The sequence below is a fragment of the Sciurus vulgaris genome (genome assembly GCF_902686455.1).
Source record: "Sciurus vulgaris genome assembly, chromosome: 9".
In the NCBI taxonomy this organism is placed as follows: domain Eukaryota; kingdom Metazoa; phylum Chordata; class Mammalia; order Rodentia; family Sciuridae; genus Sciurus; species Sciurus vulgaris.
In genome coordinates, this window is record NC_136469.1 from 56,612,888 (window position 1) to 56,640,352 (window position 27,465).

Below are 27,465 nucleotides of genomic sequence, written 5' to 3' on the forward strand. Positions count from 1 at the left end.
TATACCATCCAACAAAGAGCAAATACACTTTCTTCTCAGCAGCACATGGATCCTTCTCTAAAATAGGCCATATATTATGCCACAAAGCTAATGTTAGCAAATACAAGAAGATAGAGATACTACCTTGTATTCTATCAGATCATAATGGATTGAAATTAGAAATAAATGACAGAATAAAAAAAAAAGAAACTACTCCTATTTTTCTTTCAAATTATTATTTCTTTTAAATTCTAGCATGCACACCACAGAATCAAAAAGTGAACATTTGGAGGATAGAGCTGATCAGGTAAAAAGGGTACATTTTAATATATGAAATAAATATCTATCTGATCCTAAATTTTATTTCTAAAGGTTATTATTAATTAGATTTCTCCTACATGTCTGGTTAAAAAAATAAGAAGAGATAATTTTGAAATAGTTTTAATGGGTCCTAGGAAATGAGCAGAAAGAAACAGAGTAAAAAGTATTACTGCAGAGTATTTTGGAGCTTAATGGGGTTGATTTCAGGAAGAAGGAAATATGACTTATTATTTCTTGCCATGTCCAGGAAAAATTCAGCAATTGAAACTAGTAATGGGAAAAATAAGTCTGTGCTGTGTACTTTTAAGATATGCAGGTTTTTTTTTTTATTTTACAAGTGTACAGAGTAAGTCATTAGGGCTTTTGTTGGTCTATTTACTAAATAAGAATTGCTTATAATTATTTTATTTTTAAAATAGGGATTTCTACAATTCTTAAAGGACAGACGTTCTTTATAAAATTTTAAACATTCATCATTGCTTCTATTTTAATTCATTTCTGATATGAATTTACTATAAATTCTCAAATAATAAAACTTATTAATAATTCTCAAATAAGGAAAGTATGGTTTCACTGTACCTGATTTTTTACAACCCTAATAAAAATTCATCATTGCTTAGCCCTTTTATACAGTGGAAGAACCTCTAGAAAAAGCCTCTATATCAGAAGTCCAAAAGGTTGATCATCAGTTTTGAGAATTTTAATCTTATAGAACTACACAATTCCTTTTTAGCCATCAGATACTATAATGTCTCTATCTCCTAGTCATTGATGTTAACCTTCCCTTTTCTCAATATTTCTTTACCCTCTAGCCTTTGTGACATTTCCTGCAACAATGTGATGTTCTCTTTCCCAACCCTGAAAATAATAGCAATACACTCAAAGTGAAAGTGTTTGTGTGCACATGCACATCCATCATGACAACAAAAAAGGCAGGTTTAAAGATCTCTGTTCCAGAGTTAATTGTTAATTCTGCTCTGGGTTTATTGTTGTTGGTGGTGGTGTGTTTATTTTTTGAAACAATAGGAGAAACCTCTTAATATTCCCCAAAATCAAACATTCTTTTTTCTAAATCATCTATTTCATAACTAGATTATCATTCAAAGGCCTAGGAGATTGAGATATTCCTATGACTACCTCAATTCATTATCTATAAATATCTAAGTATCTATAAATATTAGTAGAGGCATGCTTAAATTTATGAAGATGTGACCTATACTTTTCTCATTTTTATTTCAGTTATATAATTTTCCAAATGATACAAAGTTATGTATCACCTCTTTTCCAATGAGTTGTATTCATTTCAGAAAAGTTTTGGTGTAGACTCTCAGGGAGATAGACAGAGGATAAACACTTAATTATTTTGCCCACATTTATGGGCTCACTTGTTCAGTATATATGAAAATGGTGAGGACTTGAGTCTATTAAAGTCTAAATTATGGTGCCTTGCAAAATGCACTGCTGTGATATCCCCAAATACCTATTGATAAAGATATAAATGTATAGATATGTAGATTTTCCCCATATTAGCAGTAGTAATATATATTTAATTATGAGATGTGGTGGTTTATTGCATTCATAAAATTGTATTGGAATTATAGTTCTTTAAAGATTTCCTTGTTTTACTTCAGATCCTCAATGATCCTAATAATAGCACATACGAAGAAGCTAAGGGAACTGCCCTATCAGAAACAAAGGAAGTGGTACCACAGACGAAGAAACAGTCATATATATCTTGTCCTCCACAAGGAATAGTGAATAAAATAATTACAAATGGTATGTGCAATAAGAAATGTACATGGGGAGAAAATGAGAAATATATGTGATGAATAATAAAACATGAGACAATAAAGCCACTGCTTAATCTGTATATTTCTGATGATTAACTGTTAATAGCAACATGTAGACAAAGAAAAATGTTTCTTTGAATATTTCAAAGTTAAAACCAAATATTGCTTAACAGATTTATATTTTAATATTTTTTCATGCCTTTTATATTAAATTGTTGTGAATAGAAGCAGCATTGACTAAAGATTTTTGTTTAAGATCTACTTTTGACATTTAATTTTGTTATTTAGAAATAACATTATACTCCTGGCACCATTAAGGTTCTTATTAAAATTAGGTCCCAAACTTTAAAACGGGTGCAACCTTGCAGAATTGTATAAAAGTTGCTTTTCTCCTAAAAAGCTTCTCATATTCACCAAATATTTATAAAGAGGATTAGTAGAGTTTAGAGAGAATTAAATTTAAAGTATGATGATGTAAGTAATTGAAGTTTCCTGCTTTTATTTTCTTATTTGCTTCTTGCTAACTTTTAAGCTTTTGAAAGCAAATTTTAGTCACTGATTTTTTTCATTAGTAAAGGTTGCTTTTTAAAATAACAGTATTTTGGAAGCATTGAATCAAGCTTTTCTCTGAACTTGGAAAGTCTTCATCTGCCAGCATAAATTATTGGTCTCTGGTGAATATGTTTTCTTCACATTGATCCTACATGCATCTTCAGGGACTCTGTGTATTTAGTGGGCATTTTCTGGTAGAGCAGAGAGAGGGGCCAGGACCTGTGAGAGAGAGGAAAATGTATTGATCACCCAAGTTTATTTCCTGAAGGATGGGCCTCAGGCTGCTCAGGAACTAATTGAAGAATTCTAGAAAACCAACATTGAAACTAGTTCTGTAGTTTTTTTTCCCCTTTGTTCTTTCAGTTTTGATTTTGTAGTTTTAGAAACATTATAGAAAAAGGAGATTTGTCATAGCTCCCATGTTTCTGTTTTGGGAGTGCATATTGTACACTTCACTGTGTGTGTGTGTGTGTGTGGTTGTAGATGGACAGAATGCCTTTATTTTATTTGTTTATTTTTATGTGGTACTAAGGCTAGAACTCAGTGCCTCACACACGAAGGGCAAGCACTCTGTCACTGAGCTACAGCCCCACCCATTTTTGTACCATTTTTCAAAACCTTTCTCATTCGCTCTCTGTCTCTTTCCTTTTTCTCTTTTACAAACATACACATATGCACACATACAGACACCCTACTTTCATACTGGCTTCTTAATACACAAAGTATAGAATCTCAACCTCTGAATGTGCTTAGAACATGTCACTGTTAGGAATCCTATTTTGCCCCATCATGGAAGAAGTGATATACATCCATGTATCAATAAAATTAAATAACCAAAAAAAAAAAAAAAAAACCCTACAATAACATATACTTTGAATAATAAAAGGAAGTAGCACTTCTGTTTCTGTACAAATGACAGATAAATCACTAGTCTCTTTAAATAAGAAATCTAAACACTCAACTACATGCAGAAATCAGTCTCATTATACTTAATTGCATGTTTATATAACTTACTTAAGAGGTGGCTTGCCTAGTGACAAGGAAGTAGATATTACTCTAGGGCAGGATTTTTAGGCTATTATTCCTTTTGTGTCTCTTTTTTTAAAATCTTCTTTCTTTAAAAATACAATATATTTTCATGTAGTTGTTTTTTTTCCTTAAATAAATTAAGTAAAAGCTTTATTTACTAACAACCATGATTTTTAGGGATTAATTTCTCCATTAAAATCTTATCAGTCTTAGGAAAATGGAAGCATTGGAAGTTTAGGATCTAAGAATAATATTCTAGAGACTTTCTGTTTCTGGTTCTATTTGTAAGGATAATGATCCTATAAGATTATAACGGAGCCAAAAATTTCCTGTCAACTAGTGACACTGTAGTCATATCATAATAGTGTAATGCACTACTTCTATCTTTGTGCTGATGCAGATATAAACCAAGCTACTGCACTGTCAGTCATATGAAAGTGTAGAACATACAATCATGTATGGTATAGAATAATTGATAATAAAAATAAATGACTACATTACTGGTTTATGTATTTACTACATTTCATCATTATTTTAGAGTGTATTTCTTCTACTTGCATAAAAGTGTTTGCTGTAAATAGTATGCTAATTTATACTAGCAGCAGTCTCATGCAATTCGAGTTTACCTCATGTAGTGCTTCATCCATAGAGTGTTATTTGAACATTAATTTGGACTAGTTGTAAATGTATATTGTAAACTCTAGGGCAACCGTATTTTTTAAAAAATAAAAAAGAAGTACAATTGATATGCTAAGAAAAATAGAATTATATAAAATCCTCAATTATAACCACAAAAGATAGAAAAAGAGTGGAAGACAAAATTAAGAACAAAGAACATGGCAGTGAATAGCAAACACAGACAACATTAGATATTAATACAACTTTATCAATAAACACTTTAAATGTCAGTGATCCAAGTACACTAGGTAACATATAGACATTGTCAGAAGGGATCAAAAAATAAGACTGAGGACTGGCGTTGTGGCTCAGTGGTAGAGCACTGGCCTAGCATTGTTAGGTACTGCATTCAGTTCTCATCACTGCATATAAAAATAAAGGTCCATCAACAACTAAAAAAGTTTTTTAAAAAGACTCAAGTATATGTTGTTTACAAAATAGATACTAATTAAGAATAGGGATGGAGAAAGATATGTTATTCTAAAACTAATACAAAGAAAGATGAAGTAACTATTAACTTCAAACAGAGCAGACTTATGAATAATGAAAATTATCAAGGATAAAGTAGAGGAGCATTATATCATGAGAAAAGTGTTAACTTTCCAAAAGCACATGGCAGTCTTCAGTGTGTATGTGCATAACAAAAGAGCACCAAAGTACATAAGTATAAAACTGATAAAACTGTAAGGATAAATAGATTAATCCACTTTTCTAGTTGGAAATATCATCAACCCTCTATCAGAAATAAACAGACACAGCAGGCAGAAATTCAGTAAAGACATAATTAAATTCAACATCACAATCAGTCACTTGGATGCAGATGACATCTATGACTTAATCCAACAACATCAGAATACAAATACTGCTCAAGCTAACAGAACATTCAGCAAGATAGGTCATATTCTGAGCCATAAAACACACATTAACATTTGCTTTCAGACCAGAATGGACTTAAACCAGAAATCAATAACAAAGAGATTTGGAATACCCCAAATACTTTGAGATTAAACAACATACTTCAAAATAACATTAGATCAGAGTAGAAATTTCAAGAGAAATTTAAAAATAATTTTCAATAAATAATAAATGAAAATACAACTTAGTCAAAATTTATAAGATGCAACAAAAGCAGGGCATAGAGATTTATAGCATTCAATGCATGTATTATGAAGAAGAGACCTAAAATTAATAAACTAAGCAGCTTCCTTAGGAAGCTAGAAAAGAATAGCAAATTAAATTCAAAGTAAGAAAAAGAATACCAAAAATTGGGTGGAAATCAATGAAATTAAAAAGAGGAAATCACTATAAAAATTCAATGAAAGCAAAAATTGGTTCTTTGAAGATGTCAGTAAAATTTATAAGCTTCTAGCCAGGCTGACAAAATGGAGAAAGCACAAATTATATCAGAAATGAAAGAGTGAACATCACTACAGATCCCTTGGCCATTAAAAGATGATAAAGAAATACTATGAACAACTGTATAACCACAAATTTGATAACCTAGCTGAAATGGACCAATTCCTTGAAAAGCACAATATTCTAAAACTTACACAAGAAGAAATAGGCAATCCTAATAGGCCTATATCAAAGAAATTGGGTCAACAATTAAGAACCTTCCAAAACAAAGTTCTGGGCCCAGATTGTTTCACTTGTGCATTCCACCAAACATATAAGGATGCAATTATAACACATTTCTATAATCTCTTCTAGAAGATTGAAGCAATGACAATACTTTCCAATTTATTCTATAAGGCCAGAATTCGTAATATCAAAACCTAAAAAACATTACAATACCAATATCTATATACCAGTACCTCTGATGGACAGAGATGCAAAAATACTCATCAAAGTATTAGCAAATTGCTTTTAAAAATGTATGAAAAGTACTACACATTATGACCAAGTGGGATTTATTCCAGATGTGCAAGATTGGCTCAACATTTGAAGATCAAGCAACACTAATCCATTACATCAATAGTCTAAAAAAGAAAATTCACATGATAATATCAATTGATGCAGAAAAGTCTTTTGCCAAAATTCAACACCCATACATGATTTCTAAAAAACTCTTTAAAGTAGGAATAGAGGGAGATGTCTTCACCTTGATTTAAAAAAAATACTAAAAACATATATCTAATATCATACTTAATGGTGAGAAACTAGAAGCTTTTCCTCTGAGATCATGAAGTAGGCAAGGATGCCAGTCTTACCACTCCATTTAAGCATTGTACTGGAAATCCTACTAAAGCAATAAGGGAAAGCAAGGAAACAATAACTGTACATGTTAGGAAGAAAGAAATAAAACTGTTCAGATGACATGATTGTCTATGTAGAAAATCTGAGGATCAGGAAAAACACTTCTGGAACAACTAATAAGCAATTATAGTTTAGGTTGCAAAATACAGGATTAATATTAGTCATTTGCTTTCCTGTACCACAAAGAACAAATGGATTTTGAAATGAAAAACATAGTATCATTTACATTAGCACCACAAAAATGAAATTCTTATATATAAATCTAACAGAATATGTACAGGAAAACTATAAAAATATGATGAAAGAAATTACTAAATAAATGAGCAGATATTTCATTTTCATGAAAGGTACAAATATTGTCAGATATCAGTTATTCACAACTTAATAGATTTACTGCAATTCCATTTGAAATCTAGAAAGTTATTGTGAATATCAGCTACTGGTTCTGATTTTATATAGGCAGGCAAAAGACCCAGAATAAGCCAACTTATATTAAAAAAGGAGTCATAAAACTGACATAACCTGACTTAACACTGTGAAGTTGTATAATCAACACAGTGAGTTGTTAGTGAAAGACTAGACAAATAGATCAACAGAACAAAAAACCCTGAAATAGACCCATATAAATATAGTCAACTGATCTTTGCAAAAGGAGAAAAAAGAATACAATGAAACAAAGATAGTCTTTTCAGCAAATGGTGCTAGAACAAATGGCTATCCATGGGCAAAAAAAAAAAAAAAAAAAAAAAAAAAAAAAAATTAGACAAACTTTGCACCTTTCACAAAAGTGAACTCAAAATGGATTATAGACCTTAATGTAAAACACAAAACTCTGAAACTGGAAGAAGATGGCATAGGAGAAAAGGATATGGCAATGACTTTTTAAGGTACCTACCATGAAAAAAAATTTTATAAAATGGACTTTAACAATAAAAAGTTTTGTTCTGTGAGCCAGCTATTCCATTGCTTAATATTTATCCAGAAGACCTAAAATGCACATACTTAGCAATTTAGCCACTTCAGTGTTTATAGCAGCATAGTTCACAATAGCCAAATTATGGAATGAGCCCAGATTCCTGTCAGTAGATGAATGGATCAAGAAAATGTGGTATACATATACAATTTAGTTTTACTCAGTCATAAAGAATGAATAATGGCTTTTGCCAATGAATGAATGAAAATGGAGAACAACATGTTAACTGAAATAAGCCAGACTCAAAAAATCAAGGGTCAAATATTTCTTCTCTTATGGAAACGAGCAAAATAAGGGAAAGAAAGTGGTGGGGTGGGAAGGATCAGATATATAGGGAAGATCAGTGGAGTAAAAGGTAGAGAATGATAGGGAAGGAGGATGGGAATGGGGAGGAAATATTGAATGAATTTAACAAAATCATATGCATCAAAGGTAATTTTACCTTTATATATATGTAGAAAGTGCCAGTCAAAAATAAATAAAGAAGCAAAAAGAAGACAGCAGAGCAGAAGAAGGAGAATAGGGAGAGGGAAAAGGGAAGGAAAAGAGGTGAGAATGGGGATTGAAATCAAATTCCTTGCAGGTGTGCTTTTGTCAAAAGGAACCCAGCTACTAGGTATAGCTATAATGCTCTAATAATTTTTAAATGTTAAAAAAATTTTGGCTTTGTGGAATACATTTTCAAGAGAATTAAAAGACAAATCGCAGATTGGGTGAAAAATATCTGCAAAAGATACATCTAATGAGAGAGAGACTGTTATCCAAAATATACAAAGAACTCTTAAAATACACCAATAAAGAAACAAATGGTCCATTTTAAAAATAAGTATGACACTGGAACAGATAACTCAAAAGATACACAGATGACAAACATATAAAAATGTTCAACGTCCTATGTCATTATAGAATTACAAGTTTGAATAATAAAGAGATTACCTAGCATTTGAGAGACCCTGGGTTGGATCCCAAGTACTGAAAGTAAACAGCAAAAGTAATAATACTAATAATCGACCAATACATACCTACTAGAAGAGCCAAAATCCGAAACACTGACACCAAATCTTGTAGAGTAACAGGAACTATCATTTATAACTGTGGGAATGCAAAATGGTACAGTCTTTTTAAAAGACTACTTGGCAATTTCTTACAGAAATAAGCTTACTCCCATCATGTAATCCAGGAATCACTCATTTATTTTTACTCAAATGAGCCAAAAACTTTAAGCTGTTGTTTGTAGCAGCCTTATTCATAATTTCCAAAACTTGGAAGCTATCAAAATATTCTTCATTGGGTGAGTGGATATACAACTGTGGTACATCACGATAGTGGAATATTATTGAACACTAAAAATAAATGAGCTAGCAAGCCTTGAAATATCATGAAGGAGGGCTGGGGTTGTGGCTCAGTGATAGAGCACTTGCCTAACACATTTAAGGCACTGGGTTCAAGTCTCCACACCACATAAATAAATAAAAGGCATTGTGTCCATCTACAACTAAAAATATTAAAAATATTTATCATGAAGGAAACATGAATACATATTGTCAAGTGAAAGAAGCCAATCTGCAATGGCTATATTGTTATTCCATCTATATGACATTCCATAATGAGCAAAACTGTGGACACAGTAAAAAGATCAGTGGTTGCCAGGAATTGAGGGCAGGAGAGATGCATAAAGCACAGAAAATTTTTAGGACAGTGAACCTATTCTGTAAGATTCTCTAATGGTAGATACCTGTGCCCACCATTAAAAGCCTACACCTTTCAGGATGATGTGAAAACACTTTCTCTTCTCCTTCAATTCTCTTCATGATGATATGTTTATTCCTCTACAATTTTGTCTTAGCTAAATTATGTGTACCTTATCTGCCATCATGAACAAACCTGATTTTGGTCTTATTTCCCCGCCTCTCTTCATTTCATCTTTTTCACATAATCAAGACACTCAGAAGGGCATGTTGGTTACACCTGTGCTCTTAGCTACTTGGAAGACTGAAGCAGGAGAATCCCTTGAGCTCAAGAGTTCAAGAGCAGTCACTGCAACAAAATAAGACTCCATCTGGAAAACAAACAAACAAATCCTCTTATTCATTTTGTTTGTCTGTTCTCAGCTTCCTGTTGGGCTAGATAGCAAATATATTAATTTTAAAGGAAGTGCTTGTTTATTCAAATAAATATCTAACTAGCCAAATTCTGTGAAATATGATTATGGAAAAAAATACATGGGACAGAGAAATTCTTATAGCCTTGTTAGAAGAAAAATATTAGGAATAATAGAAACCAAGGAATTTTTTCCCAGATCAGCCCCCTTTTAATTGGTAATTATATCTCAATATAATGCAGGCTGTTAAAAAAGGAACTGGGAAACAAAACCCAGCCCCTTGCCTGTTTTGTAAAATTCTCTTGTGTTACAATGACAAACTTGAATATTTGTAAGAGACCATATGATTCACAATGCCAAAAATTTTTTTACTATATGCTTTTTACTGAAAAAATTTACCAGCCCGTCTCCTAGAAGATTATTCCTGTATCATTGCCGCTCCCCCGCCACCCCAGGCTCTGGAATTGAGCCGTGATTTCTTGAGTTATCCTTAAGGTCTAAATTTTCCTTTTGCCTCAAATATAACCTGAATAAACACCATCATATCAGAGAATCTTTAGATCATAAATCAACCGTATTCCATTTCATTCCAATACCTTACCAAAGAACTTAGTTAGTAGCTAAACTTGTTCCATATACTTTCATTTTCAAAATAACAAATAGAATATTTTCAATCATTTTCTCTATAAATAAAAAAACAATACTCAAATATAGTGAAATATTTTTATTTTCCTTGATGGAATAAGATTTTGGTATACTGAAAAACAATACTATTCTGGAGATAAATAATTCTTTTAATAGAATAGAAAATAGAGGAGCAAACTATCTCAGTGAAATTCTTGCTTTACACAATAAAAGTCTTAAAAATCAGTATGTCAGTAAGTTCTCTCTCACTCTTGGTACCAGGCATTGAACCCAGGATGCTTAACCACTGAGTTACATCTCCAGCCCTTTTAACTTTTTATTTCGAGACATTGAACCTCACTAATGAATATTTCATTTCAATTTCTATACTTTTTAATTCCTTCTTCCTGTTTTTAAATACATTGTCTCCTTATTCATGTTTTCTATTAAATGAGACATTGCAGTCATACTTTTATTTGAACATATTGATGACACTTTGAAAACTTTTTCTCTAAATCTAATACCTGAACTCAGTCAGCTTCTATTAACTGTTTTTCCAGATACGAGCCATATTTTTCTATTTCTTTACATGTCTATTGGTTGAAAACCAAACACATTAATTACACATTATAGCAACTCTGCACTTATTTTTATTTGTTGAGTGTTTCATCATTGTTGCTATTGTTTTGGTAGTTTGACTAAAACTGAAATCCTCATGCGCCAGCAGCTAGTCTTTTATAATAGTTATTGTTCTTCTGTATATCTTCCTAAAGGTTTCCCATGTATCTATTGCAGAGCTTAGTATCTCATAATAAGTTGAAGGAGCCATTGCGTTCAAGTTAGTTAGACTTCAACTCTGTCTGGTGATCCTGACTGAGTTGGTAAGTGCATTTACCAACTAAAACTCAAATTATACTCAGCTAATACTCAAACCTTGCTTCATCTTTACTTTTTTTCTGTGTTCTTTCCTGAATACTTCCCCATCAGCCATGGATATATGGAGAATTTATCCCAAATTTTCTTAGTCTCATTTCCAGGATCTTCCAGTTAAATTCTTGTCTTGTCTGCCACTTGCCCCAACTGAGCCTGCAATTTCAGAACTGCAAAGCTTTGAGTTTTCTCTTTTCAATTTCTACTTTCACTGGCAGAGCATGGGTTTTTTTCTTCCTCAACTCCATATCAAATATGCCCTACCTCTGGCAGAAAAGCTGAGGATTTTTATATCCCTCTCCATTCTGATAAAATTATAGGTTTTTTTTTTTTTTTTTTTGGTTTTTTTTTTGTTTTTTTTTTCCTACTGAGCATTGGGAAGGGATAATTACAGAGAGGAACAGGAGCAACCTCGGGCAGGAAGACTTTTGACTCCCAATGATCCTAGTACTTTTTTTTAAAGAAACACTTCTCAATTTAATAATAAACTTTGGTCAATTTTTAGGGTCCTGAAATGGTTGTTTTCAATAATTTGGTGCCATTTTGTATGTGGGTTTTTCATTTTAGGTACAGAAATAAGGTGCCAACCTATTCATATAACTATAATTGAAAGTCCTCTCCACACTTTTTATATCACCTGATTAGCTATTTTCATTAGTAATATGTTATAAAATTGACACTTATTTAGACTATGTATGTGAATTTCTTTGTACAACGTTCCTTTCAGTAGGTTTTCCCCCAGTAGAAATGAGATATGTTCTTAGATGTATTTGCTTAACAATATGTTCAATTTGTTCAGTTTTACTGGCTGCAGAATTCATCATTAGATATTTATTTATCTCTGTACTTTGAAGACTTTGTTAACTTCCAAACTTTTGTTGTTTTTGGAATTGAGAATCTGCAGTAATGTTTATTTATTTACAGATAATTTGCTTCTTTCTCTGGATTCTTAAGTAGTCTGTACTTTCTCTCAACTTTGTGTTTAAGTATCTATTTTTTAAGTGAGACATTTTAATTTATTTAATTTCTTTATGTATTCCTTTGTTATCACTCCATTTCCAATTAAGTTATAAAAATAGTTCTTATTACAATGATCAAAGTCTGATTCTGATAAGTATCTAAAATTATTTTTACTTAATCTAAGAACTAATTTTGCTTCCTGCCTCTAGATCCTTACCAAATTGATTATGGTTTTAGTCAGTCCTGTAAAGTATATTGTCTTTCCTTCACTCCTTCAATGCTATTTCTGTAATTACTGTTAGATTTATTTTAGGCCTTTTCCATAATATAAATCTCTATCTCCATTTTCTTTCTATGTTATATTCTGGGTAATTTCCTTACATCTATTTGTTACGTTTCCCTCTTCAGCTATTTGTAGCCTGCCATTTAAGATACTTAGTGATTTTCAATTTCAGTATTATTTTAGCTTCTTTTTAGATGTTCTATTTGATTTTTAAAAAATATTTCCAAATTTTTTTCTCATAGCTCCAATTTTTAAAAAATTTATCTGTTCTCTTTAAAAATACTTATAATATCTATCTCCTAGTCCTAATAGTTGAAGTTTTCATATATCTAATCCCCTTCTTTGTTGTCTGTATTAATTTTTTCTCATGTAATATTTCTTAAGCTTATATTCATTGAGGCTTTACTTATCTAGTCTGGATTTAGAAGTGCCCATTAGAGATGTTTTGAATTAGTAGCTACCATCTGCCGTACAGATGATTCCATGTGTGGATGGACACTTTATGCTGTGTTTCCCAATCCATGAAAATCTTATAAATTTGAGCCCTAATCATAAGTTATATAAGGCCTATTTTATGTATGAATTTCCAAAAGAGATTTTGCCACCTAGAAACCAGTAAAACAAACTGCATGGTCTTCTCAGTTCGCCAATACAACAATATTTTCTGGTTCATTTTTTAGTAAGGAATTCACCCTTTCAGTTTTTTCCATATTTTCTAGGTGACAATAACTGGGGAGGAGGACAACAATCTTAGTTTTAGCTTCCTGCTTTGAACTAGTTAAGATCTTCCTCTTTTACATTGATATTTCTCTATAACCAAAAAGAGGACACAGCTAAAAAAAAAAAAAATCCACTTATGCTGTTTTAAGAACTTGAAAAGCACCAACTATTATGATTCATAGTAAATGAAGGTATCCATTTAACAGCCAGATGGAAATTTACAGTATAACTATCTTTCCTTTATGGAAACCTCTAGACTTTGCCTTTGTATCTATTTGCCAGAAACAAGATGTATATTGCTTTATTCTTACCCTGTCCACCAATACTTCCTACACAGAAGGTACTTTTTATTTATTTTTCACAAAGTCCAGGTTCATTTTTTCCAGCCCTTATCCTCCCTAATATGCTCAGATCAATATTAACTGAGTTATCCTTCCAGTACAAAGATTTAGTCTGCTTGCTCATGTTAAAAAATTTGGCACCTTGCTATTGTGATCTTCAATAAAGTTAAGATTTAATGTCATGGCCAATCATCATTTTATTCCTGATGGAAGAGTTATTTTGAAGGACAAACTTCAGAATATCTCATATTGCCATGATATTTCTTAAAATATCAGGTGTTATAAGAAATGCTTGGCACTTTAAAGATTTCACATGGAATTTTTTTGTTTTAACTTTCATTGCATTTATTTTTAACTGATACATGAAAAATTTGTACACATTAATGGGGTACCATGTGATGTTTCTTTTATATATATATATATTATTTAATTTTTTACAGACTACATTTTGATTCATTGTACACAAAACGGGTACATCATTTTGTTTCCATGGTTTACACGAGGACGATGTGGATTCATAACATTCGTGTAATCACACATGTACATAGGGTAATGATATCTGTCTCATTCCACCATTTTTCATACTCCCCTCCCTCCCATTTCCTTCTACACAATCCAAAATTCCTCCATTCTTCTCTCACTCCCCCCACCCACCACCCCCATTATATATCATTCTTCACTTATCAGGGAAAACATTCGGCCTTTGGTTTTTTGGGATTGGCTTATTTCACTTAGCATGATATTCTCCAATTCCATCCATTTATTTGCAAATGCCATAATATTATTCTTCCTTATGGCTGAATAATATCCCCTTGTGTATATATACCACAGTTTCTTTATCCATTCATCTGTTGAAGGGCATCTAGGTTGGTTCCACAATCTAGCTATTGTGAACTCAGTTGCTATAAGCATTGATGTGGCTGTGTTACTGTAGTTTGCTGATTTTAAGTCCTTTGGGTATAAACTGAGGAGTGTGATAACTGGGTCAAAAGGTGGGTCCATTCCAAGTTTTCTGAGAATTCTCCACACTGCTTTCCAGAGGGGCTGCACCAATTTGCAACTCCACCAGCAATTTAAAAGTGTGCCTTTTTGCCCATATCCACACCCATATCTATTATTGTGTTCTTGATAATAGCCATTCTAATTGGAGTTAGATGAAATCTAAGAGTTGTTTTAATTTGCATTTCTCTAATTACTAGAGATGTTGAACACTTTTTCATATATTTATTAATCACCTGTATGTCATCTTCTGTAAAGTGTCTGTCCAGTTCCTTGGCCCATTTATTGATTGGGTTCTTTGTATTTTTGGTGTAAAGTTTTGTTAAGTTCTTTATAAATATTGAAGATAAGTGCTCTATCTGAAGTGCATGTGGAAAAGATTTTCTCCCACTCTGTAGGCTCTCTCTTCACATTCTTGATTTTATCCTTTGCTGAGAAAAAGCTTTTTAGTTTGAGTCCGTCCCATTTATTGATTCTTGCTTTGATTTCTTGTGCTTTGGGAATCTTGTTGAGGAAGTCTGATCCTAAGCAAACACGATGAAGATTCGGGCCTACTTTGTCTTCTATTAGGTGCAGGGTCTCTGGTGTAATTCCTAAGTCCTTGATTCATTTTGAGTTGAGTTTTGTGCAGGGTGAGAGGTAGAGGTTTAATTTAATTTTACTGCATATGGATTTCCAGTTTTCCCAGCACCATTTGTTGAACAGGCTATCTTTTCTCCATTGTATGTTTTTGGCTCCTTTGTCTAGTATGAAGTGACTGTATTTATGTGGTTTTTGTCTCTGTGTCTTCTGTTCTGTACCAATGGTCTGCCTATTTTTGTGCCAGTACCATGCCATTTTTGTTACTATTGCTCTGTAGTATAGTTTAAGTTCTGGTATTGTGATATCTCCTGCTTCACTTTTTCTACTCAGTATTGTTTTGGCAATTCGAGGTCTCTTGTTCTTCCAGATGAAGTTCATGATTGCTTTCTCTATTTCTGTGAGGAGTGTCATTGGAATTTTAATTGGAATTGCATTGAATCTGTATAGCACCCTTGGTAGAAAGGCCATTTTGCAATGTTAATTCTGCCTATCCAAGAACATGGGAGATCTTTCCATCTTTGAAGGTTTTCTTCAATTTCTTTCTTTAGTATTCTGTAGTTTTCATTGTAGAGGTCTTTCATCTCTTTTGTTAGATTGATTCCCAAGTATTTTTTTTTTTTGAGGCTATTGTGAATGGAGTGGTTTTCCTAATTTCTCTTTCAGAGGATTCATCACTTATGAATAAAAATGCATTAGATTTATGTGTATTGATTTTATATCCTGCTACTTTGCTGAATTCATTTATTATTTCTAGAAGTTTTCTAGTGGAGTTTTTTAGATCTTCTAAATATAGGATCATATCATCAGCAAATAGTGAGAGCTTAAGTTTTTCTTTTCCTATTCTTATCCCTTTAATTTCTTTGATCTGTCTAATTGCTTTGGCTAGAGTTTCAAGGACAATGTTGAATAGACGTGGTGAAAGAGGGCATCCCTCTTGTTCCAGTTTCTAAAGGGAAAGCTTTAAGTTTTTCTCCATTAAGAGTGATGTTGGCCATGGGCTTAGTGTAGATAGCCTTTACAATGTTGAGGTATGTTCTACTATTCCTATTTTTTCTAGAGTTTTAAGCATGAAGGGGTGCTGTATTTTATCAAATGCTTTCTCAGCATCTATTGAAATAATCATATGATTATTAACTTTAAGTCTATTGATGTGATGAATTATATTTATTGATTTCCAGATGTTGAACCAACCTTGCATCTCTGGGGCAAACCCCACTTGATCATGGTGCACTATCTTTTTATATATTTTTATATGCGATTTGCCAGTATTTTGTTAAGGATTTTTGCATCTATGTTCATCAGGGATATTGGTCTAAAGTTTTCTTTCCTCGATGGGTCTTTGTCTGGTTTTGGTATCAGAGTGATACTAGCCTCATAGAATGAATTTGGAAGGGTTCCCTCCTTTTCTACTTCCTGGAGTACTTTGAGGAGTATTGGTATTAGTTCTTCTTTAAAGGTCTTATAGAATTCAACTGGGAATCCATCTGGTCCTGGGCTTTTCTTGGTTGGTAGGTTTTTGATGGCTTCTCCTATTTTGATGCTTGAAATTGATCTGTTTAAATTGTGTGTGTCTTCCTGATTCAATTTGGGAGGATCATATGTCTCTAAAAATTTATCAATGTCTTCAATATTTTCTATTTTGTTGGAGTATAGATTTTCAAAGTATCTTCTAATTATGTTATGTATTTCAATGAGGTCTGTCATGATCTTTCCTTTTTCATCATGAATTCTAGTAATTTGAGTTTTCTCTCTCCTTCTGTTCGTTAGTGTGGCTAGGGGTTTATCAATTTTGTTTACTTTTTCAAAGAACCAACTTCTTGTTTTGTCAATTTTTTGAGTTGTTTCTCCTGTTTCAATTTCATTGATTTCAGCTCTAATTTTAATTATTTCCTGTCTTCTACTACTTTTGGTGATCTGTTGATCTGTTCTTCTTTTTCTAGGGCTTTGAGATGTACTGTTAGGTCATTTAGTTTTTGACTTTTTTTTTTAATTTATGAGCTCAATGCAATGAGCTTTTCTCTTAGTACTGCTTTCAGAGTGTCCCAGAAATTTTGATATGTTGTGTCATTGTTCTCTCATTTACTGCTAAGAAATTTTTTATTTCTTCCCTGATGTCTTCTGTTATCATTGCATCATTCAATAGCATATTGTTTAGTCTCCAGGTGTATGAGTAGTTTTTGTTTGTTATTTTATCATTGATTCCTAATTGCATTCCACTATGGTCTGATAGGATACAAGGTGGTAGCTCTATTTTTTTGTATTTACTAGGGGCTTCTTTGTGGCATAGCATATGGTCTATTTTGGAGAAGGATCCATGAGCTGCTGAGAAGAAAGTATATTTGCTCGATGATGAATGAAATACTCTGTAAATGTCCATTAAGTCTATATTATTGATTATATTATTTAGTTCTATAGTTTCTTTGTTCAGTTTTTGTTTGGAGGGTCTATCCAGTAGTGAGAGTGGTGTGTTGAAGTCGCCCACTATTATTGTGCTTTGGTCTATTTGATTCTTAATATTGAGAAGGGTTTGTTTGATATACATAGATGCTCCATCATTTGGGGCATAAATATTTAAAATTGTTATGGCTTGCTGTTTTATGCTTCCCTTAAGCAGTATGAAATGTCCTTCTTTGTCCCTTCTGACTAACTTAGGTTTGAAGTCCACTTTATCTGATATGAGGATGGAGACCTCTGCTTTTTTACTGGATCCATGTGCGTGGTATGTTTTTCCACATCCTTTCACCTTTAGTCTGTGGATGTCTTTTTCTATGAGTCTCTTGTAGGCAGCATATTGTGGGGGTCTTTCTTTTTAATCCAATCTGCCAGTCTATGTCTTTTGATTATGGAGTTTAGGCCATTAACATTTAGGATTATTATTGTGATATGATTTGTATTCCAGGTCATTTTGGCTTATTTTTGGTTTTTAACTTGACTTGGTTTCTCCTTTGATTGGCTTTTCCGTTAGGGTAGTTCTTCTATTTACTGACTTATATTGTTGTTTTCACTTCCTCCTCATGAAATATTTTGCTGAGAATGTTCTATAGCACAGGCTTTCTATTTGTAAATTCTTTTAACTTTTGTTTATCGTAGAAAGATTTTATTTCATTGTCAAATCTGAAGGTTACTTTTGCTGGGTATAGGATTCTTGGTTGGCATCCATGTTCTTTCAGAGCTTTCAGAAATGTATTGTTCCAGGCCCTTCTTGCTTTTAGAGTCTGGGCTGAGAAATATGCTGATATCCGTATAGGTTTCCCTTTATATGTAATCTGACACTTTTCTCTCAAAGCCTTTAAAATCCTATCTTTATCTTATATGTGAGGTATTTTCATTATAATGTGTCTTGGTGTGGATCTGTTGTAATTTTATGCACCTGGTGTTCTGTAAGCCTCGTGTATTTGATTTTCCATTTCATTTTTCAGGTTTGGGAAATTTTCTGATATTATTTCATTGAACTGGTTGTTCATACCTTTGGTTTGTATCTCTGTGCCTTCCTCAATCCCAATAATTCTTAAATTCGGTCTTTTCATGATATCCCATAATTCTTGTAGGTTCCATTCATGACTCCTTAACATCTTCTCTGTTTGGTCAACTTTATTTTCAAGATTAAATATTTTGTCTTCATTGTCTAAGATTCTGTCTTCCACGAGATCTATTCTGTTGGTGATGACTTCTATTGAGTTTTTAACTTGGTTTATTGTTTCTTGCATTTCAAGTATTTCTGGGCTTTTTTTTTTTTTCAGATTCTCTATCCCTTTATTGAAGTGTTCTTTTGCTTCCTGCATTTGCTCTTTTAACTGTCTACTGCAATGATCATGCATGCCTGCATTTGCTCTCCTATCTCATCTTTTGCTTCATGGATCATTTTAATTATGCAGATTCTAAATTCTTATTCTGTCATTTCTACTGCCATGCTATCATTGGATTCTATCAAAATAGCATTTTGGTTTGTTAGGGACACTTTCTTCCCCTGTTTTTTCATATTGTTTCTGTATATTCCCCTCTAGTAGTGAGGATCAGAGGTACTGAAGTTACCCCCTGCAGGCTTATTGTGACCCTGCAGTTTTCCACTACCTCTCCTTTGAAGGGGAGTTCAACAATAGCAGCACACAATGCAAAGAAAATGCAGCCTTGAACCAGACAGCCCCTATAAAGACTTTAATGTTATTGCAATAAACAGGATGAGTTTGATTACTATTTACAGTATTTCTAGTTGTGAATAAAAAGGATGGTGTGTAGGATATAAGTAAGTAAATAGAGGTACCTGTCAAAGGGCCTCTAGTCTCCTATAGGTGTCTCAGGAAGAGAGCTGCTCTTCCAATGATGGTGGCCACGCCCTCAGGAATAATTCAGAATGCCTGCACCAGCCTCCAAAGAAGCTGGGGAGCCCCAGCAAAGGTGCACTGAGTCAGCATGAGGTGCAGGTGCAGTGTCCCTCTGCAGTGGGGGTGGCTGGGTGGGTTCGTTAACCAGCGTCTGTCAGCAGTGAGAGGGCAGGCAAGCCCCATGTGATGTTTCAATACATAAATATATTGCATGATATTTAATCAGGATAATCCTGTCTTAAGACATTTATCATTTATCAGAATTGTAAAAACACATTGTTTAAAGCTTGTTCCATAAATTAACAGGGTCTTTGGAACATAGCTTAAGCAGATGTCTCTTCAATAATGCTAGTAAGCAGTATTATTTTACACTATGGATTATTATATAGAACTGATGATTATTGATTTCATCTTTTGTTTGTGTACAGCTATGTCTGTAAAGATATGTAGTTGTATTTTTTTATATATTTCAGGAGTTATACTCGTTATGCTGTGGTGTTTAACCTGGATTTTCTCAGGCTCTGAAGCGCTCCCTGGTGGAAATGTATTTGGACTATTCATTATTTTTTGTTGTGCCTTTCTTGGGGGAAAATTTTTGGAAATCATTAGAATACCTTCAGTGCCTCCACTTCCACCCCTTCTTGGTAAGTATGTAGCTCTCTTCTTTGTTGCTGACTGTGAATTTTTAACATTTTCTAGTTGGACTAGATATGATTCAGAAATATTTCAATTTAATATGATCTGTATAGCTTCTTGTTTAATATATATTTTAGATGTCAATGGACCTTTATTTTATTTATTTATATGTGATGCTGAGAATCAAACCCAGTGACTCAGACATGCTAGGCAAGTGCCCTACCACTGAGCCAGAACCCTGGGATCTGTATAGCTTCTTTGTGTATGCATTTACTGTATATGTGTATGAATGTGTATATATGACTTTTTATATATGTATTTACTTTCTCTGTATACACACACAAATTTTTCCAAAAAATTATTTTTAAAATAATTTGAATATCCTCATTATATGATTCTGGTTGCTCTATCACTTTATAAGATATTTTTAATTAAATTTGAATTTATTATAGAAAAAAAATTTAGAGAAGACTGAGTTTTTGTGTAGATCATGTACCTTGAATACAAGATTCAAATATTATAGTGACTAGGGCACCAAAATGTCTATGATTTTTGAGTAAGCTGTTTGGTCGTCTGTACTATGTATATTTATGGATTCATCATCTGCCTCAACTGCATTATGCCCTGTTTCTTTATCACCAATATTCTGCAATTCTCCAGCTGAACAGAGTAAAATTAGTGGAAGAATTTTGATCAGAAATGTCGTATATCTTCTAAGTAATCAAAACATCTAAATTATTCAATATATTATCAGCAGATATTATCTCTACATCATGTACCTAATGCCTTTTCTATGTTCATAATACCCTTTGAGAACCTTCTAAGTATTCATCAAATCTTTTCCCTCCTTTCCAAAACTTGTTTTCTGTATAGCTTAGGCTGTTTCTGTCTTTTGCATGGACTATGGCAGAGTCTTTTAACAGGTCTTTGTCTTCAGTGTTATCCCTGTCTAAATCATTAAAACCATAATATATAAAACACAAGGTACATTATATCACTTCCTGCCTAAAATCTTCCATGGTGCCTTACCCTGGCCAAAGGGAAACTTTCCATGATCTGGCCCCTCCAGCTCTTTCTTCCATTCCCATCCTTGTCCTTTGTGATCCAGCAACAATGAATTACTTATATCACATTTAGACATGTTGTTTCCTATCTTCATTACTTTATTCATGCTGCCTCCTCTTTTTGTATGTAACTTCCTTTATCCAAAGTAAAGAGAGACATTGTGTGTTAAAAGAGGGAAGGGTCTGTTTTTCTCTCTTGAAAACTCAAACTAAACCAGACATGCTCTATGTTCTTCCTTTCTTTTTTTAGGGATGTTACTGGCTGGTTTTATGATCAGAAATATTCCATTCATTGGCAAACATGTCCATGTACATACTACATGGTCTGCAACTTTAAGAAACACTGCCCTTACCATTATCCTAATACGAGCTGGGCTTGGACTTGATCCACAGGTAGATTTTCAAATGTATCTTGAATTATTTCAAATATTAGAGGCTGATAGGAAAGAAAAAGAGAAAGAATTTTTGTAATAGCTGTTCCAAATGGAGCAAACTAAGATAAAACAAACTAAGATAAAGAACAAAGACTTTGCCGAAGTACTGGCACCTTAATTTCTATTTCTAGTCATCATTATCGTATGAAGAGAAATCACTGCAGTGTAAGATCTTTATTGGGTAGCATCTATAATAATTTACACAGAGAAATGTCCCTTATGTAGCACTTTCATTACTTGGGAGGCTCTCTTATGGAGAACTATTTACTTTTCAGTTAACAAAGGAAAAGTCACCCTATAAAATGCTTTTCTTTTCTTTATGGAGATTAAGAATTTCAATAATATATTTGTTTCATGACTTTTTCTCCACAGAAGCATGTTCCTGTGTTGTTGTAAAGCACATTTTAAAATTATTTCTTAAAATATTATAATATGGGGATCATAAATCTTTTGGGCTTTAAGAGGATGACTATACATGCATATAATAGCAACTCGGATAAATAAATGTGGCAAATGTCTATGTTTAATGGAATATTATCCCATGAGCATAAATAATTATAGCCAGTGATACTTTTATTCTCCAAAAGAAAATTTGAACCACTGAGAAAATTGAAAAGTCCTCCCTTTTTAAATTAATTATAAACTTTTAAAGTCTTTTTGGTATTTTGGCGTTTTCTATTTGTAACAATTGATTTAAGTGAATATTTATTGCTAAATGGTGATTAATGGGAAAATACCCATAAGATATTATCATTCTATCAAGTATTAGGAAAATTAAGGAAGTAGAAAGGTTACTTAATCATAAAGTAAATCCTTTAAAATAACTATAACAATATTTTATAAAGTATGAAATTATTTATTATCCAATGTATGATGATATATAAAATGAGCTATATTAGAGTTTCAAGCCCAGTTGGATGATCTGGCCAAATAAGACTTAATGTAGTAAGAGTTTATTACTCAAAAGACTGTAATTCAATGTTTGCTTAAATACTTTTCTTGTTGATCTTTGTAAATTTACCTAAATATTACTCTATATTTCAGGCTTTACAACATTTGAAAGCCGTTTGTTTAAGATTGTCTATGGGTCCGTGCATCGCAGAGGCATGTGCAGCTGCTGTTTTTTCCCATTTCCTTATGAAGTTTCCTTGGCAATGGGGATTTCTATTAGGGTAATTTTTTTTCTCTTTTTTTGCCTATGAAAATTCACAGTTAAGGATGCTTGGTTTAAAACTATTAAATATTCAAAATATTCAAAATAATTAAATATTAAATATTCAAAATATGTATAGAAAAGCTCTTCTTTAAAATTTGTTCCATGGTAGTAGCAAACCTTGGAAATCAGTTCATCAAAAACAGAGCAAGGTCCCAAATTTACCACGTCTTTGACAGTCATGGTAATCACTTCATCAATTTATTCCTTCTCTTTTGTATTGTAATGTATCTGTATATTTTATCCTGTCAAATGGCCTCTTCCTCCTATACTATATGTATGCATATATGAGAGATATTTTATAGTTATAGATTTGTAATTTTTAAAAACACACAAATAAAAACTCCCTAAATTCAATGTCCCAACTTCCTTTTTCACCATTCATTTACCTAATGTCCAGATTCCTTAAAATAAGTGTGTAAGCACTTTCTTATTGCCAAATCCAATGGATTTTAAAAATTAATTTGTATTATTAAATGCCCAAATACATTTATCTTTTTCTGTTTGTTTTTTGCAGTGCTGGGGGATCAAACCCAGGGCCTCATGCATGTGAGGCAAGCACTCTACCACTGAGCTATACTCTTCAATCCTACATTTACCATTTGAAAAATTAGAACTTTACAGATAAAAGTGAAGTACCCATTGACTATGCTGTCAGTATATGAAATTGTAGTGCATCCATATCCTCTCCAATGGTAGTGTTTATTTAATTTTAGCATTTTTAAGAGAATGTAGAGTGATATCCTATTGCAGATTTATTTTATATTTCCCTAACTAATGGCATTTTGCATCTTTTTGTGTGCTAGAATATTTGTATGCCTTCTTTGATGAAGTGTCAGTTGAAATCTTTTGCCAGTTTTTAAAAATAAGTTCTTCATCTTCATACTAAGTTTGATACTTTTATATCGTCTTTTGTCTAATATATGTACTGTCTGATATAGATATATTTTTTCTTTAAATGTATGATTGATTGATTTATTTATTAACTAAAATAATAGAAATTTATTTCTCACAGTTCTGGAAGTTATAAGGCAAATTTTCTTCCTCTTTTACAGTTCTCCTTTTTCTTCTGTCCATTAAATACTGAAATAACCTAAGGTCTAGTATCAGACCCCCCTTTTTTTTTTTTCTTATTCTGACCCTGGCTTTTCTCTTATATTGTAGTGATTTCAAATATATCTACAAGCCATTTATTTTCAAATCCATAACTCAAGTACCCTATATTCCTTTAACCATAGGAGACACATACTGAGATTTCCAAGTAGGAATATCACATCAGAATAGAGGGTCATATATCATGCGGCAGATGTTTACTCTTCAAAAACAAAAGCTGTTCATCTGAGAGTTTACTATTTCAAATTACATCTTATTATGCGACAACAATTATCATTTTTGAGTCCTTAATCATTTTGAGTCCTTACTCATTTTGAGTGCATGTGCTAGGCACTCTTCTGTGAGCTTTATACATATTTATTCATCTTTAAAATGCTCATGATGCTTTTATTCCCATATTATTCGAATTTTACAGGCTAGAAAACTTAAAAATCACTTAACTTTGTAACTAAAATCCCTTCTACTCCAGGGCTCACATTCTGTGAATATGTAAGTAGCACTTATGATAAATGTGGCATTTCAAGTCAAGATAATTAGAATAGTATTTGAGAAAAATTAGGGTATTGTTAGTTTTTTTTTTCCTTCATAGTGCATGTCTAATGAACTAAAGACTCAAACATAAAATGCACATTTTAAAAAAGTATAAAACAAAAATTTCTTTTTTTGAGTAGGGGGTGGTTACCAGGGATTGAACTCAGGGCTACTCAACCACTGAGCTGCATCCCCAGCATATTTTGTATTTAGAGAGAGGGTCTCACTGAGTTGCTTAGCACCTTGCTTTTGCTGAGGCTGGCTTTGTACTCTCAGTCCTCCTGCCTCAGCCTCCCAAGAAGCTGGGATTACAGGCATGTCCCACCATGCCTGACCAAAAATATTTCTTTTAAAAATACTTTTGATGATAGAAAAGCATTTTCTTTTTCCTAAAATGTGTTTATTTTAAATTGATAGATAAAATTATATATGTTTGTCCTGTATAATATAATACTTTGAAGTATATATGCATGGTAGAATGATTACATCTAACTAACGAAAATATGCATTACCTCACATAGTTATCATTTTTATGGGGAGATGAATATGTTGTTCCTCTATTTGTACATGGAGTCAAGGCATACTATTTGTGTTATCATAAATTTATATAGGGCAATGTTGTTTGATTCATTCTGTTATTTTTTCCCTTCCTCTCACCCCTCCCACCCCTTTTTTTCCCTCAATACAGTCCTTCCTTCCTCCATTCTTACCACCCTCCTTATCCCTAACCCTAAACCTAACCCTAACCCTAACGCTAACCCCTCCGACCCCCCATTATATGTCCTCATCCGCTTATCAGCGAGATCATTCATCCTTTAGTTTTTTGAGATTGGCTTATCTCACTTAGCATGATATTCTCCAATTTCATCCATTTGCCTGCAAATGCCATAATTTTATCATTCTTCATGGCAGAGTAATATTCCATGTATATATATGCCACAGTTTCTTTATCCTTTCATCAACTGAAGGGCATCTAGGTTGGTTCCACAATCTGGCTATGGTGAATTGAGCAGCTATGAACATTGATGTGGCTGTATCTCTGTAGTATGCTGATTTTAAGTCCTTTGGGTATAGGCCAAGGAGTGGGATAGCTGGGTCAAATGGTGGTTCCGTTCTAAGCTTTCTGAGGAATCTCCATACTGCTTTCCAGAGTGGCTGCACTAATTTGCAACCCCACCAGCAATGTATGAGTGTACCTTTTTCCCCACATCCTCGCCAACACCTATTGTTGCTTGTGTTCTTGATAATCGCCATTCTAATTGGGGTGAGATGAAATCTTAGTTTTGATTTGCATTTCTCTTATTACTAGAGATGTTGAACAATTTTTCATATATCTGTTGATTGCTTGTACATCTTCTTCTGTGAAGTGTCTGTTCATTTCCTTAGCCCATTTGTTGATTGGATTATTTGTATTCTTGGTGTAGAGATTTTTGAGTTCTTTATAGATTCTGGAAATTAGCGCTCTATCTGAAGTATGAGTGGCAAAGCTATTCTCCCACTCTGTAGGCTCTCTCTTCACATTACTGATAGTTTCCTTTGCTGAGAGAAAGCTTTATAGTTTGAATCTATCCCAGTTGTTGATTCTTGCTTCTATTTCTTATGCTATGGGAGTCCTGTTAAGGAAGTCTGATCCTAAGCCAACAAGTTGAAGGTTTGGACCTACTTTTTCTTCTATAAGATGCAGGGTCTCTGGTCTGATTCCGAGGTCCTTGATCCACTTTGAGTTGAGTTTTGTGCAGGGTGAGAGATAGGGGTTTAATTTCATTCTGTTGCATATGGTTTTCCAGTTTTCCCAGCACCATTTGTTGAAGAGGCTATCTTTTCTCCATTGCATTTTTTTGTCCCCCTGGTCTAGTATGAGAAAATTGTATTTATTTGGGTTTGTGTCCATGTCCTCTATTCTGTACAATTGATCTACCTGTCTATTTTGGTACCAATACCATGCCATTTTTGTTACTATTGCTTTGTAGTAGAGCTGAAGATCTGGTATTGCGATACCCCCTGCTTCGCTCTTTCTACTGAGGATTGCTTTAGCTATTCTGGGATTTTTATTCTTCCAGATGAATTTCATAATTGTTTGCTCTATTTCTGTAAAGTACATCATTGGGATTTTAATTGGAATTGCATTGAATCTGTATAGCACTTTAGGTAATATGGCCATTTTGACAATATTAATTCTGCCTATCCATGAACATGGGAGATCTTTCCATCTTCTAAGGTTTTCTTTAATTTCTTTCTTTAGTGTTCTGTAGTTCTCATTGTAGAGGTCTTTCACCTCTTTTGTTAGATTGATTCCCAAGTATTTTATTTTTTTCGAGGCTATTGTGAATGGGGTAGTTTTCCTAATTTCTCTTTCTGAAGATTCATCACTTATGTATAAAAATGCGTTGGATTTATGGGCATTGATCTTGTAACCTGCTACTTTACTGAATTCACTTATGAGTTCTAAGAGTTTTCTGGTGGAATTTCCAGGTTCCTCTAAATATATAATCATGTCATCAGCGAACAGGGATAGTTTGAGTTCTTCTTTTCCAATTCGTATCCCTTTAATTTCTTTGGTTTTTCTAATTGCTCTGGCTAGAGTCTCAAGAACGATGTTGAATAGAAGTGGTGAAAGAGGGCATCCCTGCCTTGTTCCAGTTTTTAGGGGGAATGCTTTCAGTTTTTCACCATTTAGAATGATATTAGCCATGGGCTTAGCGTAGATGGCCTTTACAATGTTAAGGAATGTTCCCACTAACCCTATTTTTTCTAGTGTTTTGAGCATGAAGGGATGCTGTATTTTATTGAATGCTTTTTCTGCATCTATTGAAATAATCATGTGATTCTTAACTTTTAGTCTGTTGATATGGTGAATGACATTTATTGATTTCCGGATGTTGAGCCAACCTTGCATCCCTGGGATATGATTTGTATTCCCAGTCATTTGACTCATTTTTGTTTTTTGACATGATTTGGTTTCTCCTTTATTTGGCTATTCCTTTAGGCTAGTTCCTCCCGTTGCTAATTTACATCATTGTTTTTCATCTCTTCC

General features: G+C 33.0%; 1 protein-coding gene across 1 annotated transcript in view; it reads left to right on the forward strand.

Annotated features, from left to right (window-relative positions):
- The window catches only part of SLC9B2 (solute carrier family 9 member B2), a 138,845-nt gene that overhangs the window by 81,245 nt on the left and 30,135 nt on the right, over positions 1 to 27,465 (forward strand). The window contains exons 11-13 of the mRNA XM_079154684.1: positions 19,914 to 20,084; positions 21,391 to 21,533; positions 22,619 to 22,746. Coding sequence (XP_079010810.1) covers positions 19,914 to 20,084; positions 21,391 to 21,533; positions 22,619 to 22,746 — 442 coding nt within the window. The remainder of the gene's footprint in view (positions 1 to 19,913; positions 20,085 to 21,390; positions 21,534 to 22,618; positions 22,747 to 27,465) is intronic.